The sequence below is a fragment of the Mus musculus genome, chromosome 6 (assembly GCF_000001635.26).
Source record: "Mus musculus strain C57BL/6J chromosome 6, GRCm38.p6 C57BL/6J".
NCBI classification, from domain to species: Eukaryota; Metazoa; Chordata; class Mammalia; order Rodentia; family Muridae; genus Mus; species Mus musculus.
The window spans coordinates 38,481,967-38,502,183 of NC_000072.6; the positions used below are offsets into that span (position 1 = coordinate 38,481,967).

Sequence of the window (20,217 nt, forward strand, 5' to 3'; positions counted from 1 at the left end):
CTCATGTTCTTAAGTAGTCCTCACCCTTGTGAAACCATGTATGTCACTGAAATGATGTGTTGATTTTTTTTCCTAATTGTCACTCCCCACTCAACTGCTTTGCTGTCAGAAGCACAGGGCTTTATCTGGTTAATATCCATATTAACAAAACAAGAACCCAGCCAAGCGTGATGGGACATGCTTGTAATAGCAATTAGGAAGTTTCAGCAGGGTGATTCAGGTTCCAGACTAGCCTGCACTTCATACTGAAATGCTATCTCAGGCACTGATACTGGTTAGGCATTACATGCTGACTAATCTGACTAAGCTGGGGCTAGACAGAGATAGCTTTTGACCTAAAGGATGAGCATTTGTACCTCCGTATTGTAGGTCAGAGGCTTGTTTACTCAGCCACTTTATGCTGTTCAGAATTCACCATATTGTGTAGAAATAGTTTCTTGTTTGTTCTGTTTTGAGTAAACATTTGGCTGAACAACTCTAAGTATTGTGAACTCTGGGTGAAAACTTTGCTTTATAAAGTGTTTTTCAATTTTCAGGTTGCAAGCAGATGAAGAACGGGAAAAAAATGGATCCGATGATGATGACGATGAGAAACCAGGGAAGCGAGTCATCGGCCCACGAAAGAAATTCCACTGGGATGACACCATCAGGTGAGCTCTGTCAGTTGTCACTTAGACAAGGGTAGAGTGAGAAGAATCCACAGCACAAGGGGACTAGACTGGAAGCAGTCAAAGACTAGTTAGTGTGTAAGAAAACAAACTCATGGATATTAATCTGATGCAGTCACTTCAGGGTGTTAGGGCTCAGTTTCTATATAACACATTCAGTCAGCTCTTGAGGGGAGTGGAGCCATTCTAGTTGCAGAGGACAAGCATGTAATAAATATACTTGTGTGAACTGCTTGCTGTACCCCAGGAAAACAACTATTCCTTTCAGTCATTACTTAAAGAAAGGTACTAGAGGCCATTGTTTACTGGTAGGGGTGTGACTGTGTGCAATGAATGGTTAATGTTTATTATTTCTCTTATCATTGTCTGAATTCTTTATTGTCACCAGATGTGTGTGCTTCAAAAATACCTGTTTTGAGTTTTATTTTCTTTAGTTTCACAATTCAGATTTCTGTATCAATATATATTTTTTTAATCTATTTAGAACTTTGTTATGTAACCTTGTTGAGATCAAATTGGGATGCTATGAATTAGAGCCAAATAAAAGCCAGTCTGCTGAGGATTATCTTAAATCCTTCATGGAGACGGAGGTGAAGCCACTGTGGCCTAAGGGCTGGATGCAGGCAAGGTAAGACATGTGCTTTGCTGGGATTTCGATGGTTTTGTCTTGTTGTCAATTTTATTAAATATAGATTTGCACAAAAATACACTACATTGATTTTGCTAAGAAATTACATTTTGGGGGGGGCGGTACATGGGAAGATTTGGATGGAGGAAAGGGAACGGAGGGGTATAATCTCAAAAAATTATTTAAAGTAAGAACTTACATGTTCAACATTCTATTAATATATAGTATTATAGACCAGGGCTACATTGAGAGATCCCCATTTCAGTAAACAACTACATGTATGCTCGCGCGTGCGTGTGTGTGTGTGTGTGTGTGTGTGTGTGTGTGTGTGTGTAGTAGTAGTAGTAGTAGTAGTAGTAGTAGTAGTAGTAGTAGATTATCACCACTTAACAAAACATGTTTTATGGAAATAGAAATAAGTATAAAGATTCTATTTTGTTTTTAAATCAATTTCTTTTCCTGTTTTTGCTCTGAGTTTAGTAATAGGAAAAAAGTTTGTGGGATGATGGTTATAAATTTGAGGGGCTTTTAATGCATAGAGGGAAACTCCATGCTGGATTTAGAGCAGAGCTTGCTATGGTGGCACACACTAGTAACAGAACTAGTGAGAATGATACAGAGGGCTTGCAGGTTTGAAGCCAGCCTAGGAGAGAGTTCCAGCTTGGGCTGTATAGTAAAAACCAATCTTAAGAAATGCAGTCACTCTACATGGTGGTGCACGCCTCTAGTCTGAGAGGTTATGTAAAGCAAAAACAGAAAGTGAAGCAATACCATGTTACTGTAAAAATAATGTTGTCTTTTAATGTTTCCAGAATGCTTTTTAAGGAAAGCCGGAGTGTGCATAATCATCTTACTTCTGCTCCGTGAGTAGACCCTGATCCCAGATCTCTCCATTTGTTCTTATTCATGTACGGCTGTAAGAAACAAAGATGGAACTGGAGAGATGGCTCAATGCTTAAGAGCACTGACTGCTCTTCCAAGAGTACTGAGTTCAGTTCCCAGCAACCACATCGTGGCTCATAACCTAGAAACAGAGGCAGGAATCTCTGTGAGTTCAAAGTTAGCTGGGTCTATGAGATCAAACTGACCTTGAACTCACAAAGATCTGTTTGCCTTGTACTGGAAGTCACCACCATGCCTGGCTGGAGTAATTTTAAGAGAATAACTTGGCTATCAACCTACCATCTTTTGTTTTGTTTTGTTTATTCAAGGCAGGGTTTTGCTTTGTAGCCCTAGCTACTCTGAAATTCTCTGTGTGAACCAGACTGACCCCAAACTCAGAGATCTGCCTACATCTGCCTCCCTAGGGCTGGGCTTAAGGGCATGTGCCACCAAAGCCTGGTTTCAACCTTTTATCTTAAAGTAACATAAACTATTGATTTGCTAAAATTCTAAATACAAAGAAACCATATAAAACTTTTCATGAAATACATTATTGAATAAAGCTGTTAATAGTTTTGTTTGGTAATGTAGTACCCTCTTTTGGTGTGTATGTATATGTGTGTATGTATATATATATACACACACACACACACATCTACAGTGTAGTCATATGCATTAAATAAATAATTCTTTAAAGAAAAAGAAAGAAAGATTTTTACTAAAGTGCTGATTGACATAGGTAAGACTTAAGTCTACTTTTAGGTCATCTCTCTGTTACCACCCTTTGTTTTGTTATATTGTTTTCACTGATGACTTTGGAAACAGTCCTGAGATACTCTCCCAGTCTAGGTTGGTATTCTTCTATGGGGAGCTATGCAGGGAGCTTAGGTTAGCTCCTCTTGTTCTTATTGTCTGTGTGTAAAACTACATCAGATGAGCTGATCGGATAGTGTTCTTCCTTGTGTACACAGAAATGGGTATTTCCTTAGTAAAAATAAAAAACAAATGTCTAGATCTGCAAAATGTTTCTGTGGATAAAAGCACTTGCCTTATAAACCTAAATTAGAGCCCTAGAATCCAATGGCAAAAAGAGAAAACCAACTCCTGAAAGTTCACCTCTGATTTCCATATATACACTGAGGCATGCTTATATCTACACACACTCACGAATGAAATCAAATTTTAAAACGTGTTAATACCAAAAATTAAACACGGGTCCCAGTATATGCTAGGCAGGTACTCTTCTACTCAGCCACATGCCTAGTACAGTGAGACTATTAAAGAATGAGCCTTTATTCTCCTAATACATAGGAGAATGCCAGGTTTTGTTTATGGTTGTGTATTGATCCACTGGGAAAATAGCTCAGTTCTTTGAGTACTTACCTACAATGTATAGAGATAATGGTTTTATCGCTAGCACTTAAAAAGGGGTTATTGAAATATATAAAGTTATCAAGTTATAATTTGCTTAGCACTTTAATATACTTTTAATTATCATTTTGGGAATGATATTATAAAACTGCTGCTCTCCCTATATACATGCACTTAGAAGAAATAGAAATTTCTAGTGTATAGAAAGGACACTGTTAGTTTATTATCAGAGATCTGTTGTGTTTCAGTTATTCTGTTTTTTCATTTAAGACAGTCTTGCTTTGTTGCCCAGTCTGGCCTTAATGGGCTCCCCGTGACCCTCCTGTCTCTGCTTCTCAAGTAGCTCAGATCATGACTACATGCTACTATGTCTGGCGCCCATCCGTGCTGGTCGTTGAGCTACATCCTAGCTCCATTGTTACTGCTACCTTTGTGTTTTGTTGTATGTATGCATGCATGTATGTATATATGTTTGTTTGTGTTTTAATTAGAAAATAGGATAGATAAGCCAGACAGTGTTTGTACTTTAATCCCAGTACTGGGGAGGCAGAGACAGGCAGATCTCTGAGTTCCAGGCCAGCCTTGTCTACGGAGTGAGTTCCAGGACAGCCAGGGCTACACAGAGAAACCCTGTCTCAAAAAACCAAAAAAAAAAAAAAAAGAAGAATAAGGAGGAGGAGGAGGAAAGGAAGGAAGAAGGGAAAAAAACAAGATAGGTAAATATAGCTGTCCTAATGATCTACTTCCTTCCTCTTAAAAGGGCATGGAGAATTACTATTGCCTTCCTGAAACTACATAATATTGGCAGGTGTTTCATGCCAGTTCCTAAATGTTCAAAGTTTCTTGCTTTATTTATTTTGAAACTGAATCTCATTATATAGCCCAGGCTGGCCTGAACCTTATGATATAGACCAGAGTGACCTCAAACTCACAAAGTTTTCTTCTCGCCTTTTAACTAATTAATTATCATTCTAACAACTTTTATTTGATTTTTGCAATAATGTATGTTTGTTTGTTTGTTTGTTTGTTTGTTTTTCGAGATAGGGTTTCTCTGTACAGCCCTGGCTGTCCTGGAACTCACTTTGTAGATGAGGCTGGCCTCGAACTCAGAAATCCGCCTGCCTCTGCCTCTGGAGTTCTGGGATTAAAGGCGTGAGCCACCACGCCCAGCCAAAAATAATTATTAATAAAATCTTTAAAAAATTTTTCTTAAGTAAAATGTCATTACTAACCCATTTCCCTTAATTTGCATTTGATATACCTTTAAGCTGTTTCCCTACTTCTAATTGTAAGTTCTTACCAATCTTTTGAAATCCGTCTCCTTAGGCATCAGTTTTGAGTTATTTTATGTTTTGTGTATTTATGTGTGGTTTTTAATTTTTCTTGTCTATACTTCTTATTTTAGTAATTACTTGGCCTTTTAGTCAATTTGAATTAGAAAAATATTGCTAAGTATCCCCAGGCAAGCTGAATACTTATATGTAGTTCCTGCCTTCAAGGAAGCTTCCCAGGAGTGGAAAAAGACTAGTCTGCTGTAATCTGTGACATACAACTGCTTTCGAAATGGCCTTCATTTTAATCTTTTATCATAGGGCAAAGAAAAAGGTGATTCCTGCATCAAAACCCAAAGTCAAGGTAAGAGTCCAGCAAATCTATAGTTGGTCCTAATTGGTGAGTGTTGGCATGGATTTTTAAGATGAAAAGAACATATGCTGTTTAGCAAAGATTAATAGATGCTAAATTCCTTGATTTCCATGTCATAAAAGTCCATTTGAAAAATAGATTCTTGTGGAGCAGTGGGAATTTGCATACATTGACTCTATATAGAAATATTGGATTAAATAAAACAAATGCTCTTTAAAAACATAGTTGTCTGGACATAGTTGTATGTGCCTTTAATCCCAGCCCTCAGGAGGCAGAGGCAGGCATATCTCTGTGAGTTCAAGGCCAGCCTGGTCTACAGAGATAGTTCTAGCATAGCTAGGGCTACATAGAGAAACTCTGTTCCAAAAAACATAGCTAAGATTGTAAATAGAAAGGAGAAAATCCAGAGTCAAAGAGAAGCTACCCAGTTGATCTGTTGCTGAGGCCTCATTGCCCTTGGAAAGACTACCAATCACTTTATGGAGAGACTACATATAGAGTGAGACATGGTTTCTTTTCACTTTATTTTCAGAGTATAGCAGGTAGGATTTTCTGGGGATAGTATAAGTCAGAAATAGAAAAGAAGCCAGTGTAAAACAGGGCCCTGAGGGGGATTGAGAGATGGCTCAGTGGTTCTTCTAAAGGTCCTGAGTTCAATTCCCAGCAACTACGTGGTAGCTCACAACCATCTGTAATAGGATCTGATGCCCTCTTCTGGTGTGTCTGAAACAACAGTCTACTCACATACATAAAATAAATAAATCTTTAAAAAACAAAAAGCAAAAAAACAGTGCTTTGAAAGAATTCCATCTTTAGTTACAGATGAGGAGAAGAGGGAGCAGTAGAGAAATGAAGAGTTATGTCTTGGCCAAGGGTCTAGATTAGAGAAGAACAGTCCTGCCTGAAAATGTCCCATGTGTTAGGACTTTAATTTGCATTACTTGGCAAAGCCTTACAGGTGGCCTAGGACAGCAGATAAAAACAGGTTTTGTGCCATGTAATGTTTCACATCCTAGGCTTGCTTACTTGTCAGTCAAACATAGGCTATAGACAGAGCTCAGACAGAGTGTAGACTTTGCATGGCAGAGGTCTGTGTTTAATCTTACCACCACAGAAAAGACCCAAGATAATAATAAAAATAAATAAATAAAACATAACAAAAAAAACAAACAACAAACAAGAAAAGCTATGAGCTTACTATCTACTGTTTGGAATATAAACTACATGGCAGGGGTACATTAGTATAGGCTAGAATCAGTGGACACCACAAACAATTAAATCCCCAAGAGGACAGGCCATAGGTTTATTAATTTAGAACATAAAATTGCCTGGACATAGTGGTACTAATCTGTAATCCCAGAACTCTGGAGGGAGAGGCAGAAGAATTGCAGCAAGTTTGGGACCAGTCTGTCTTCTACATAACTCCAGGTCACTCAGGGATACATAGACCTGCTCTTACCTCCAAGAAAAAAGAACATATTGACAGTGCTAAGGAGAATCTGTGAGCCCTATCACATTTCATCTGTTCTTTAGCCAGGAACAAGTCTTCCTTCACTACCAAAGTGACTATTTAAGGTACAAAGGCAGACATATCCATAACATAGGTAGGGCTCATTTGATAAGTGCTTGCTCTAGCATCCTTGAAGCCCTCACATCATATAAAGCAGTCATGGTAGTGCATGACTGTAATCTCAGCACTCAGTATGTGGAGACAGTAGCATCAGAAGTTCAAGCTGACTCTTGACTTGATGGAGTTGGAGGTTAACTTGGGATAAAAAAGACTCTGCCTCCCCCAAAAGAGATAATTAAAATAGAAACTTTGTGCTGGTGATACCTTTGATATTATTGCCCCTACCTCAGTCCTTTACTCTCTAAAGATGAAGTTTTAGTAATAGTGTGCTTGGACTGTCAACATGTGCAAGCATGTGTCCATGTCTACCCCTCATCTGAGCAAGCAGTGGAGCCTAATGGGGTCCTACCCACACTACTATAATAGTGAGGCTTTTACATTGTTGGAATAAAAGTGTAGGACAAGTGCTATGGAAGTCAGAGTGTGACAGCATTCTTAACAGCTTACTTACTGTAACACCGTAGGCGGTGCTGGTAAAGACCCTTCCTGTTCGTTCTTTTCCCACTATGCTGAAGGTAAGTGATGTGGCTGTATACATCAGTATATAAGACTCTGGGTTTGGGACTTTTTCATCCTAAGGAGCTAGTAGCACCTCTGATGATCTGTGCAGTAGTTATGTCTTTATCTTAAACATGAAATCTAGCACTTTATATTACTATCAACAAATAAATGGTTGCTCTTTAACTTGCTAATATTTTTTCTCTGACTATTTTAAAATATAATTCTCTTAACTCTTCCTTGAATTTTAAGAAAATTAATTTAACAGACAGTATTCACTTAGATGTTTAGCATTTTAATTATTGATACCATCATATTCTTAGGACAGTAAAACTTAGACTTAAGATTTAGACGAGTGTCTTCTCACTTGTAGGAGACAGTAAGCACATACTTGATACGTTACAAATGATGTCAGTCAAAATTAGTAGAATGATTTAAATATGGTTGAGTAACTCACTGGTTTCCTAGTAGAGTGGTGGTTGGGAGCTGTAGAAATACAAGGGAGCAGAGAGCAAGAGTTAGCACCCCAGCAAACCTTATTAGACAAGAGTCATAGTCTTGATGTAGAAATGAAGTCCCTTCCCAGCACCAGGACAGTGAAAGTGTCTGATAAACCGGGATGGACATAGGTTCTGAACTTCTAATTTAAGTGGAGTTAACGAGTGATGTCAGTTAGTATCCTTTAGCCCCATTTTCAGGTCCTGGTAAGATGACTTGCAAGGACATGGTGGTGTAGTGTGTCACACACTGTTACTTGGAGAGCGGGTAGAGTACTGTCTTAATGTTATTTTGGTTTTGGCAGTCTTTTCAAGATTTCTTGCTTTAAAATAAAGGGCCCAGTACTGTGGCATATGATTTTTATATCAGTACTTGGGAGGCAGAGGCACATATATCTTTGTGAGTTCAAGGTCAGCCTAGTCTACAGAAGGAGTACCAAAACAGGCAAAGCTATAAACAGACCTATATCAGAACAAACAAAATAACCAAAAATTAATAATTTTAGTCATCATAAGAATTTCTTAGCCTTTTAAAAACTAAATTTAAAATTTGTAAATTAACTGTATTTTTTTTTCTAATATAATGCTACTTATGCTAGGAATGTAGCCCCAAAAAAGACCCCAAAGCTCCTGCATCCGTGGTGGCTTCAGGTGGCGGTCCTTCCACGAGCTCCAGCACATCCATCGTTGCCTCAGCCAGCTCTAGCTCAGCACCAGCCCAAGAAACCATCTGCCTTGATGACTCCCTCGATGAAGACCTTTCTTTCCCCTCAGCCTCACTGGATCTTGTATCTGAAGCTCTAGCTGTCATCAACAATGGGAACAAGGGCCCCTCAGTTGGTTCAAGGCTAAATGTGCCAACTACAAAACCTCGTCCAGGACTGAGAGAAGAAAAGCTAGCAAGTATCATGAGTAAGTTACCACTGGCTACTCCCAAAAAACTAGATTCTACTCAGACTGCTCACTCATCAAGTCTTATTGCTGGTCACACGGGGCCAGTACCAAAGAAACCCCAGGATTTAGCTCATACTGGTATTTCTTCAGGCCTTATTGCTGGTTCTTCAATTCAGAACCCTAAAGTTTCCTTAGAACCTTTGCCAGCCAGGCTACTCCAGCAAGGACTGCAAAGGTCAAGCCAGATACATGCTTCTTCCTCTTCACAGACTCATGTCTCCTCCTCCCAAGCCCAAGCTGCTGCCTCCTCTCATGCTCTGGGAACATCAGAGGCCCAAGATGCTTCTTCGTTAACACAAGTCACAAAGGTGCACCAGCACTCAGCTGTCCAGCAGAACTATGTGTCTCCATTGCAAGCCACCATTAGTAAATCACAGACCAACCCAGTGGTGAAATTAAGTAATAACCCCCAACTTTCCTGTTCGTCCCAACTACTCAAGACTTCAGATAAGCCACTGATGTATCGCCTCCCTTTGTCTACCCCATCACCTGGAAATGGTTCTCAGGGGCCCCACCCCCTAGTTTCTAGGACAGCACCGAGTACCACTACCTCCAGTAACTATTTAGCCAAGGCTATGGTGTCACAAATCTCCACGCAGGGTTTCAAATCTCCCTTCTCAATGGCTGCATCTCCCAAACTTGCCGCATCTCCCAAACCTGCCACATCTCCCAAGCCTTTGCCCTCACCTAAGCCTTCTGTTTCACCCAAGCCCTCTCTGTCAGCTAAGCCTTCAATATCTACTAAACAGATTTCTAAATCCAACCCAGCTCCCAAGCCTGCTGTATGCCCAAGTTCTTCTAGTCCAAACACACTAGTAGCCCAGAGTAGCCACTCCACAAGTAACAACCCTGTCCATAAACAGCCCAGTGGAATGAACATCAGCAGACAGTCTCCCACTCTGAATTTGTTGCCCTCAAATCGCACTTCTGGCCTTCCGACTACAAAAACTCTTCAGGCCCCTTCTAAACTAACAAACTCATCATCCACTGGAACTGCTGGGAAGAACAGCTTGAGTGGAATCCCAATGAATGTACCTGCCAGCAGAGGTAGCAACCTTAACTCAAGTGGAGCTAATAGGACTAGTCTATCTGGGGGAACAGGAAGTGGAACACAGGGTGCTACTAAACCGTTGTCTACTCCACATAGACCAACCTCTGCCTCAGGGTCTTCAGTGGTAACAGCCAGTGTGCAGGTATGTATGGACTGTGTATTTATATAATGAATGTAAGATTGAGCAAACTTTGACTCACCTTAATGACTTCCCAGGTGATACATAAAACACATGGTATGTGTTTAAAATGGGCTGAAGACAACCACGCCTATGAAATGTTCTCCGTGTTGACATCCTAGTGCGGGGTAAAGTTTTCATTGGAATGTGGGTTTTTCATTTCTTCACCCAAGTATCATGTTAGGCCTTGTGTATGCTGCCATACACCTGTAATTCTAGCACATGGAAGCTGGAGCAGGAAGAACTCAGGTTGAAGGCCAGCCTGGGCTATATGAAGGGGATTCTCAGCTAACCTGGGCTGCATAACAGAGTTTTAAAAATAAAAAAATAAAAACTTTAGACAGTGGGCACGTTAGCTGAGTGATAGTCTCTCTAATGTGTGAAACCTCAAAGTCAGTCCCCAATACCAGGGAAAAGTCAAGTTTACCTTAGTATTTGTTCTGAAAAACAATACTTGAGTGGTTATTTAAAACTTTATCTCTTAGCCAGGCATGGTGGTGCATTCCTGCAATCTTAATTCTTGCAAGGTAGAGGCCAGTTGTTCAGAAGCTCTAAGTTACCTTTGGTTACACATCAGGTTCAAGGCCAGCATGGGTTGTATGACACCCTGGTGAGGGAAAAAAGTCTTCACAAACTCTCTTTCTCTCTTACTAAAAGCAAAAATATATACATATATATATTAGTAGTGCAGGCGTTTAACATATATTCACTCGACTACCTTTTCTTCTTTTATAATGTGTGAGAGGGCATGATGTGCATAGTGGGTGCAGTGCTTTAAAAGGCCAGAAGATGGCAGCAGATTCCCTGGAGCTGGAGTTATAGGCAGGTGTCAGCCTTGGATGCTGGAAACCAACCTCTAGTCATCTGAAAGAGCAGCAAGTGCTCTTAACCACTGAGCTACCTTCGTTAGTTAGTAAATCAAATTTATACATTTGTATGTTAAGCATTTATCCTCCCCAAAATTTTATTTTACATTAACTTTTTCATTATGCATAATCCTGTCTGCTTAATGTAGAATGCCTATATACCACATCTTCCCAATTTGCTAATTTTTAGTGTAAACTTGCCTCTCAATTAGTCAAGGCTTGTTTGCTGGAAGGGACATAAATAGTATTTCCTTCACCATTGTTGTTGCATACCTGATCACATCTTTGTGTATTGTAACACCCGAGAGTGCACTTCATGGCTCACAAAGTGCCACTCAGAATTCCTTGTATGGTATTTAGGATTATTATACCCTTTTATAAGTGATGAGTTTTCTGTGCTGAGAATAGAAAATATACCTTTAAATCCCAGTATTCTTAGACTATAGCTGTATTTATCTAATTTCATTAATTTTGTACTTAGGACATAAAGAACCTCAGAACTGACTATTTTTTCAGCTCAAGAATATTATATTTTTAGTCAGTGAGATGGCTGAATGGGTAAAGGTGCTTGCTACTAAGCGTAATGACTTGAGTTCCATCCCTGGGACCCACATGGTAGGAGGAGAACAGACACTCGAAAGTTGTCCTCTGTCCTCACATCCACATACCATGGCACAATCCCCTGCCCAAGAATAAATGTAATTTTAAGATTTTTTTTTAATAAAAATAAAGGCTATGTTATTCTGTGTTTGGTAGTTGTTTCTGATTCAGTGCTTTGTTTAGAGACTAGACATTTGTATGCAGACCTGCCTACCTGTCCCTGAAGTTGAGATTCCCAGCATATGCTGCTACACCCAACTTTTTTTTTTTTTTAATTGGGACAGCACCTTACTCTGTAGTGCAGGCTAGCTTCAGAATTGTAGCAATCCTCCTGCTACAGTCTCCCAACTGCTGAATTTTAGTCTTGGACTAAAACATCTGATATGTTGTTCATATATTTCTTGGCTCTGACTTCGAAATCACTTGTACTGTGTTAATTTTTCTGCCTTGTCTATATTTTGAAGCTTTCTCAAGAGACTTGTTCTTCATATAAATGATGTGGCTTCTTTAATATTTTTTCCTCCTGGAAGTCATGTATATTCACTATGAGCAAATTTAGAGAGAAGACAAAAGCCGCCTGTGTGCCTGTGTGCACCAACTTTTATTTGTAGGGTGTTCTAAGGCTCTTTTCAAAAAGCTGCCTTACATAATATTATGTTGTAAAACCTTTTTGAAAATACATGTGCTGGAGAGATGGCTGCCCTTTCAGAAGTCCTGAGTTAATTCCCAGCAACCATATGGTGGCTCACAACCATCTGTAGTGAAATCTAGGGCCCTCTTCGGGCATGCAGGTGCACATGCAGATACTCATACATTAAATAGACTTGAAAGAGAGAGAGAGGCAAAGAGAGAAAGAGAGAAAGAAAGGAAGAGAAAGAAAGAAAGGAGGAAAGAAAGAAAAAGAAAGGGAAAGAAAATAAATATTTTATGAGGTGCAGGTACTTAAATCTTTGAGAATGTGACTCATCTGTGAAATGAGTTGTCTAAGCCAATGCTTTTAAGTTCTTGCTGCTTCCTAATTTGTGGAATGGTAATTTAATGAAAATTTCCCCTTGCTGTTTGTAGAGGCTTCATGCAGTTCAGTATAGTGTAAGACTTGGTGTTGAATACACATTTAATAATACCAAGTTATCATTCTTCCACTTATATCCTTCTTCCCCATTCCTGTAGGTTCAGGAATACTAATCATAAGAAAATGAAGCTGAGTGAGGTGTCCTTAACTTATATTTCAGCACTAAGGCGAAAGGATCACTTGAACCCATAAGTTCAAGACCAGCAAGATAGTAAGACCTTTCCTCAAAGATTGTTAAAGAAAAAGGGTAGAAAGGTAAATAACAAAACGCATACACTGATTATGGGGATTATTTGTTAAAATTGTTAGTTATGGATAAGATCTGGGAATTAGCCTTCATTACTATTCATATTTGCTAAAGAAGCAACTTTCTAAAATTAGCCTTTAATTTGAGCAAAGGAAAAAATATGAAATTCCAACAAAAGTAGTAGTTCCTGGTCCATACTCTTCTCTTATCATCCACAGTTTTGTTTTTTTGAGAGAAGGCCTTCAAGAAGGCCACTGCTTCCAGTGTGCTGGGGTTCTCGGCATGCAACACCATGCCCAGCTTGTAACAAAATGAATGGCAACCAGGTGTGGTGTGGCTCGCCTATTCCCAGGGAGAGGCGTAACATCTGAGTTTGAGTTCAGCCTAGTGCTCAGTGAGTTCCAAATCAGTCCAGGCTCCATAGTGAGCATAGTGGGACCTTGTACAAAGAGGAATGAATGAATGACTGAATGAAAAACTTAATTTTATACATGTTACCATTGGATATCTTGTAACTTCCATTATAAAAAGAAGAATTTCTGTTCTCATATAGCTGTACTGTTTTGCTGAAATGGTGATCAGACTTTGGTTAAATCTTCCATGACATGCTGCACTGCCAGAGTTATGGCTTCGTTACTTTCCTATTATAAAATGTTAGGGGAGTTTTCTACACTTAAAAGATGTTTTGTGTATGGTTCTTTACCTCAATGCCTCCAAGTACCTGGTTAAATTGTCCTTCACTTTTTTCACCTCTGAAATCTGTCTGACCTTCTTGCATTTGATTATCATTTATGCCAAAGGAAGCTATTCACTATCTTAAGAATAACTGATCTGTCAGCAAGAAAGCTACATGACAAAATCTGTGCTCCAGACAAGTTCCTTCTCAGTACTCTTCCACTCCCAAATGGCTTGGTGACACGGAAACCCCAAGGTGCTTGCCTCTTTGATCTGTTTTTAATCTCTCTTACTGGTTTGACTCAGGAAAAGTCAACAGTTTATTTACAGCTGGGTAGTTGTTGTCGTGCATTAGCATCTCTGAAGTGTTCTCAGCAGCTTGAGGCCTCCAGATGCCTATTAAAGCCAGCTGCTGAAAGCAGATGGTCCTTGATGAGCGAGTAAATCTGGGGCCTGTTGCTCTCAAAGGCTGCACCTCCTGTCTACAAGGCATCTGCAGGGTTATCTGAAGCACAGTGTCTTTTGACAAAGGTTGAAAGCTCAAATCTTATTATTAATTCTGTCTACTTTCTACTTAATAACCTCCCTTCCAGAACGTTCTTCCTCTTTCTTGACCTTCAACTTACTGACTTTATACGACCCCATATTTACCTCTTTATGATTCTAGAAGTCATCATTCAGTAAGCAAACTGAGTACTATGTGCCAAGCTTCTTCTCTGTGCTGGGGAACCAGGGTGAACAACATTCTATTACCTCTTCTCTATTACCCGTTCTCGTGGAACATACCTTTTTAGATAAACTAAATACAAGTTGTACTTTTAAAAAAGCATGTGCTATGAAAAGATTGTTTAAAATTGGTTGTTGCTAAGATCATTGACTACAGAAGACCTGTTAAAGTAAATACTATTGAGTTTGAGCAGAGAGCTGGAGAAACAGGGCACAGCCATGTGTAGAGAAGATGGAAGTTGGTATGGGCTAGAGGAAACAACAGTATAAACATGCCAAGTGAAAGAGCCCTCCTGTGTTGTGTGAGCAAAGACTGGGGAGAGACCCACACTATGTCAAGGGGACCAGGGAGGACTTGGGGTTTGTGGAAGGGAGGCTGCTAGAAAGAAGTCTTACCTGAGAGAATGGTATGGCTGCATTTCAGAGTATTATTCTGTGTGAATGGGAAACCTCTGTCTCACCAAACAGAATGGACAACTTTGTAAGAACAAGTGCCTACCTGCCAGAGAAAGCGCTTTCCATTCATGGTTTTCCTCAAATGGAGACAGCTTAGAAACCATGTCTGATTATGGACACTCTGTATTCTGCCTATGTAGATAATGTTGACAGCTTTTCTGTGCTCCCAAATGTGGGATTTTCTGCTTCCTAAAGTGTCCCTTAAAGAAACTTCTACATGTCAGTGTGACATGGAGATCACCTGGCATTCCAGTCCTATAAATAAAATCAGATTTGGAAAATTCTTAGAAAGTATAAAACATTAGTTATAACATATTTTTAATTGCTGATATTCAAGTTATTTTTAAAGATAGGGACTTGCCCCAATTTATCTTTCCTCTCTGTTGTAATGCTTCAATTAGATTCTTGCAGAAATACTTTAATAGGTTCAACTCATTTGCATTATTTACTGTTTTCACTGAGGGCGTCCATTCAGGATACAGCCTTGAGACTACCTTGATGCTACGATAGATTTAATGTTTAATATGAAGAAATTATTATTGCTTACTTTTTAACTGATACAGGATCCTTTTTATCCTAGTTGCTTTAACTGGATATTTTTTCATAAATGTACCCTGTGTGTATCAGAATCGGCATAGTAAAAAAAAAGGCTGGCAACCCTTCCTTCCAAGTGCCACTTACCAGAGTGGTGAGGATTAGTTCTTAGGTGTGAGGAGGAAACTGCCCTACAGTTATGAGCCCTGCAGGCTAAGTTCGCAGTCCCAACACCTGAAAAAGAAATGCTTGCGGAAGGCAGGGGAGGTAGGACAAAGTGGGAAGGGGGGGCATGTCAGGTAAAGTGTTGGAAACCCACATGTTGTTAGTTGCTAAACTCTGATTCATAGGATTAAACCTGAAGTGACAGGTCAGAACTGAGCTTATAAATCTCCTTGGTAACAAAGGAGAGGAGGAAAGAGGAAGAAATGGAGGAGTGGAAGCAAACGAGATGGCTTTTGCAGAGTGATCTCACTTTCTGTTCAGCAGTAGTATGAACCCTGCCATGTATAATATGAATATGGCACACATGTATGGGAAAGTTACATATATTTTCTAACACATTCAAGCCCTTACCAGGCCTGGTGATGTCTGAGGCCTTCATGTAATCACAGTACTTAAGATGTTGAAGCTGGAAGACTTGGATTTCAATTTTAAAAAAGCTTTTGGAAGTTCTAGCTGGCCCAAAACTTGCTATGTAAACCAAGCTGGCCTAAACTCACAGAGATCCACCTGGCTCTACCTCCCAAGTTCTGGGATTAAAGGCTTGCACCACTGATGCCCGGTGAGAAAGCATTTACACTTAGAAAGTCTAATTTTAGAAAAGCAGAGTAATGGCAACCAGCTTTCAGTAGTTCTGGGGAAACTAGACTGGAAAATGGAGGAGGCTATGCTTGACTAAGATTTTAAAAAGGAATACAAGTAGTATCAGATTATTACTGGGAGATGGGTAGAATCTAGACATAACAGTGAAGATGTACAAAGAGAGTCTGGGGTGGGGTGTGGAGAGGTACTGTGCTGTCCTACAGTTGGAACCCTTTGTGGTGTGGTTGGGCAGTTATCAGCTCTAAAGAAGCACAGGGAAGATCAAGGATGAAGAGCTTTCAGAGGGCCTCATCTCCTCAGGCCCTGGGATGAGGGAGCACTAGGTGAGGACAGCAGTGCAGGCCTTGTGCCAGAGGTGTGAACCTGCAGAGTCCCAGTGGAAGTGGCTGGAATGACTTCCTAGTGACTCGCGGAGAAGCAGAGAAGGGGAAATGTAGGTTTTGGACTTTGAGACTTACCAGCAAGAATGGGCATTGAACATCTAAGCCGCAGACTACAGTACTGACAAACGAGCTGTGTACACAGAAATACTCAACTATCACTTGCAAACTTTCAGAACCATTATTAGTAACTCTTTGGATTATATTTTTCACCTCAGTCTTAATTTCCTTGATTTGTTAGAACAAATAAAGAGACAGTCTTGCATCCATGAATATGTTAAATCAATTTAGGGACATTGCTTTATTTCTTATCTGTTTTGACCCCTGGTTTCTACACAGTCCACAGCAGGAGCATCATTATTGGCTAATGCCTCACCTCTGACTCTCATGACATCACCTTTGTCTGTAACAAATCAAACTGTGACTCCTTTTGGGATGCTGGGTGGCCTTGTTCCAGTGACCATGCCCTTCCAGTTTCCCTTGGAGCTACTTGGCTTTGGAACGGACACAGCTGGAGTGACAGCCACCTCGGGATCTACCTCAGCGGCTCTCCATCACAGCCTAACCCAGAGTAAGTGCTGCTCTACTTTAAATGGGATGAACCATCTAATACCATATTGCTATTGAAATGCAACATGTAAGAGAAAGTCAAAGTTTGGGGGTTTCTTATTATAATCATGACTGTATCTCCATAAGTTAATGTTTTAAGTATGTGTGCTGTGATATTAGAAAGCCCTTGGCGCTGGGACTTACACTGGTGTTAGCTAAGGCATTATTTCTAAGTTTGATCCAAGGGGTTCACATCTTGAGATCACTGACCAGTGTGTTTTCCTCTCAGATTTACTAAAGAGTTTACAGCCAGGAGCTCAGCACGCGGCAGCCCTTCCTCACTCTCCTCTGCCTGCTCACTTACAGCAAGCGTTTAACGGTAAGCAAGCTGCTCATTCCTACTGTCTATAAGAGTTTAGAGATGCTGCGTAAATGTTCCTCAAGTGGGGGGAGTGGAGTGACAAAACGCCAGGGAAGTGTTTCCTTTGACTGCCTCCTCAGTGGAGTGGAGTGACACAACACCAGGGAAGTGTTTCCTTTGACTGCCTTCTCAGTGGCAGCAGCACGTTGAAGAAAAAGGAAAGGATGAATGAGATCTGTTAGACAGAAGATGACTTTATTTATTTTTTTGTTTGTTTTATGTACATTTTATGTACATGTTTAGCCTACATGTGTGTCAGATCCCCTGGACAGTTGTGAGCTGCCATGCGAGTGCTGGGAATTGAACGCAGGTGTTCTGTAGAAGCAGCTAACTGCTGAGCCACCTCTCAAGCCCAAGAAGACTTTTTTGAAGGGTTTTATTATATAGATGTGTTGCTTAAGTATGAATTTATAAAATAACTAGCCAAAGTCATAGATGCTGCAGGAAGGCCCAGCAAACAGGTAAAGGCCCTTGAGTCCCCAGAACTCACAAAAAAAGGTCAATGAGACCAACTCCTCAATAGTGTCCTCTCACTTGCACACAAACACTGTAGTATACACGTTATTGCACACATGAAGTCTTTCTTGGAAGGCAATGTCAAGAGCTCAGCAGTTAAAGTCACTGTCTGCTCTCACAGCAGACCTAAGTTCAGCTCATGGCAGCTCATAACCATATGTGGCTTTAGGAGAGATGATGCCCTCTGGCCTCCAGGCACACACATGGTGCACACACATACATGCAGGCAAAACACCCAGACACGTAAAGTTGAAACTAAAATAAACTGTCTTTAAGCTGCTTTACTCTTGAGCATAGGGCAGAAATTAGAAGTGTGCAGCAGTCTTGAGGCAGTAGACTCCCATTAATCCTGTGGTCAGATGCTCAAGGCTCATCCTTGAGAGAAGGAACAGAAATCCCATCTGCTTTTTCTGTACTTGATTTGGTAACTATATTCCTGTTGTGTGATTCAGTTGGAGACTGATTGGTGTGAATGTGACCACCAACAAGGAAGTAGACAAACAGGATTCTTGTTGCTCAAAAAACTCAAGCTCTGTGAAAACTAACTTCCTATCTGGTTAATACCACTTTCCCAGAACAGGAAAGGGAAAACTAAGTATTTTCAAAAAAAACTAAAATTGAAGTTTAAAACTGTTGACTCAAAAAGTACAATAAAAGGCATTAAACTTGAGTTTAGATTGAGTTTGAAAAGCTTCAACATCACTTCTCTTACTCCACATAGAAAACAAAACAAAAAAGCTTTTAATAGACCTCCTATGGGAATCTAATAAAAATAACTGATTGAAAGAGTCTCGTCTAGTAAATGGTTGATAGTAAGAGCCCATTAGTGTTTATTCTCTTTATCTTATCTAAAACAGAGGCCAAAGGGGAGCTTTTTTTTTGGTTAGTTGGTCAGTTTGGTCTGTGTTTTGAAACAGGGTCTCACTGTGTAGACCTGGCTGGCCTGGAATGTGCTTTGTAGATCATACCAGCCTTGAACACATTGCATGCTGTGCACCACCATACATGGCTGACATAATAAACATTTTGGACTTATAGTCTCTACAATCTTTTTTTAAATAACTACCCAACTTTTTTATCATTGTAAAATAGCCACAATTGACTTATAAACAAGTAAAGTTGACTTCCAATATAAAACTATATTAGCAAAAACAGATGTGGCCAGACTTGGGCATGGGCCGTATTGTACCAAACTCTGCTATAAAAAATTTCACAGTCCAGTTAATGGGATTGCTTTATTTTGATAGTTAAATTACTTTGATAATTAAACAACATTACTTTGAACAATATCCTACTTTAATAGTATTATTAAATAATTTACCATTTTAATAATTTGGTTATACCATAGATCAGTTCATTTCTCTCTACAAATGTATATATTGTGAATGAAAAGAACCCTGATTATTTAGTAGAACTATTACTACAACTTTGAAATAATCATTGACATTGATGCAGCTTTTCTTCCAAAAGAGTCTGTGTTTTGATTTTTTTTTAATGTTTTTCAAGATACTTGGATATGACATGAGTAGATATGACCATGTGACTTAGGATTCCTCTTCTTGTGAAGTTCCATTCCTTTGTCATTTTCTCTCAGACCTGGCTTCTGTTTGGGTCTTTGTTTCTCTATCCAGTGCTCTGGGCTGTTGGGTACCACTCTGGCCTGGGGAACCCTATCTTCTCTTCCTCCAATGTTTTTAGAAGTGTTTGGCTGAGAGTTACATAGAACAGTTACATATGTTCTGCCAAAAGTGACCTACAGCAGCATTGGTAGATGTAGAAACTAAGTTGCTGGATTTCTGAGTTCGAGGCCAACCTGGTCTACAGAGTTAGTTCCAGGACAGCCAAGGCTACACAGAGAAACCCTGTCTCGATAAAAACCAAAGAAAAAAGAAACCAAGTGGCCCAGCAGCAGACTTGCATCTAGTACCGCAAGGTTAGGACCTAAACAAAGACATAGCTGCATTTTTTTTTTTTTTTTTTTTTTTTTTTTTTTACCACCAATGTGCTATGTTCACAATACTTGGGAATTACCACATACCATGTTATGGAAAAATATTTAATTCCACTTATTATAAGAAAATAAAACTGGCCTAATCTTCCAAAGAAATCAAAAGATTGAGTAGGTCCCTTGAAGGTGGGCATTGTGTGATCTGATTGCTTTAGAACCCAGCATTGAACATGGTTATGAGGTAAATAAATGGAATGGTACATACCTGCCAGGATAGTTTTCATAGAGTTCTCAGTCACTACCAGTCTACAGAATCAACTTCTGTAATACCATCACCACGTGAGGTAAAGGTTATCATTTTAGAAATGTAATTCACAATAAACTGATTCTTCTTGCTTTTG

The 20,217-nt window shown here is 39.7% G+C and overlaps 1 protein-coding gene across 1 annotated transcript in view; it reads left to right on the forward strand.

The window, feature by feature from the left end:
* Ubn2 (ubinuclein 2) overlaps nucleotides 1-20,217 on the forward strand; it is a 78,839-nt gene that overhangs the window by 48,042 nt on the left and 10,580 nt on the right. The window contains exons 10-16 of the mRNA NM_177185.4: nucleotides 537-650; nucleotides 1,153-1,296; nucleotides 2,109-2,159; nucleotides 5,142-5,184; nucleotides 8,418-9,965; nucleotides 16,722-16,953; nucleotides 17,221-17,310. Of these exons, the coding sequence (NP_796159.3) occupies nucleotides 537-650; nucleotides 1,153-1,296; nucleotides 2,109-2,159; nucleotides 5,142-5,184; nucleotides 8,418-9,965; nucleotides 16,722-16,953; nucleotides 17,221-17,310 (2,222 nt within the window). The remainder of the gene's footprint in view (nucleotides 1-536; nucleotides 651-1,152; nucleotides 1,297-2,108; nucleotides 2,160-5,141; nucleotides 5,185-8,417; nucleotides 9,966-16,721; nucleotides 16,954-17,220; nucleotides 17,311-20,217) is intronic.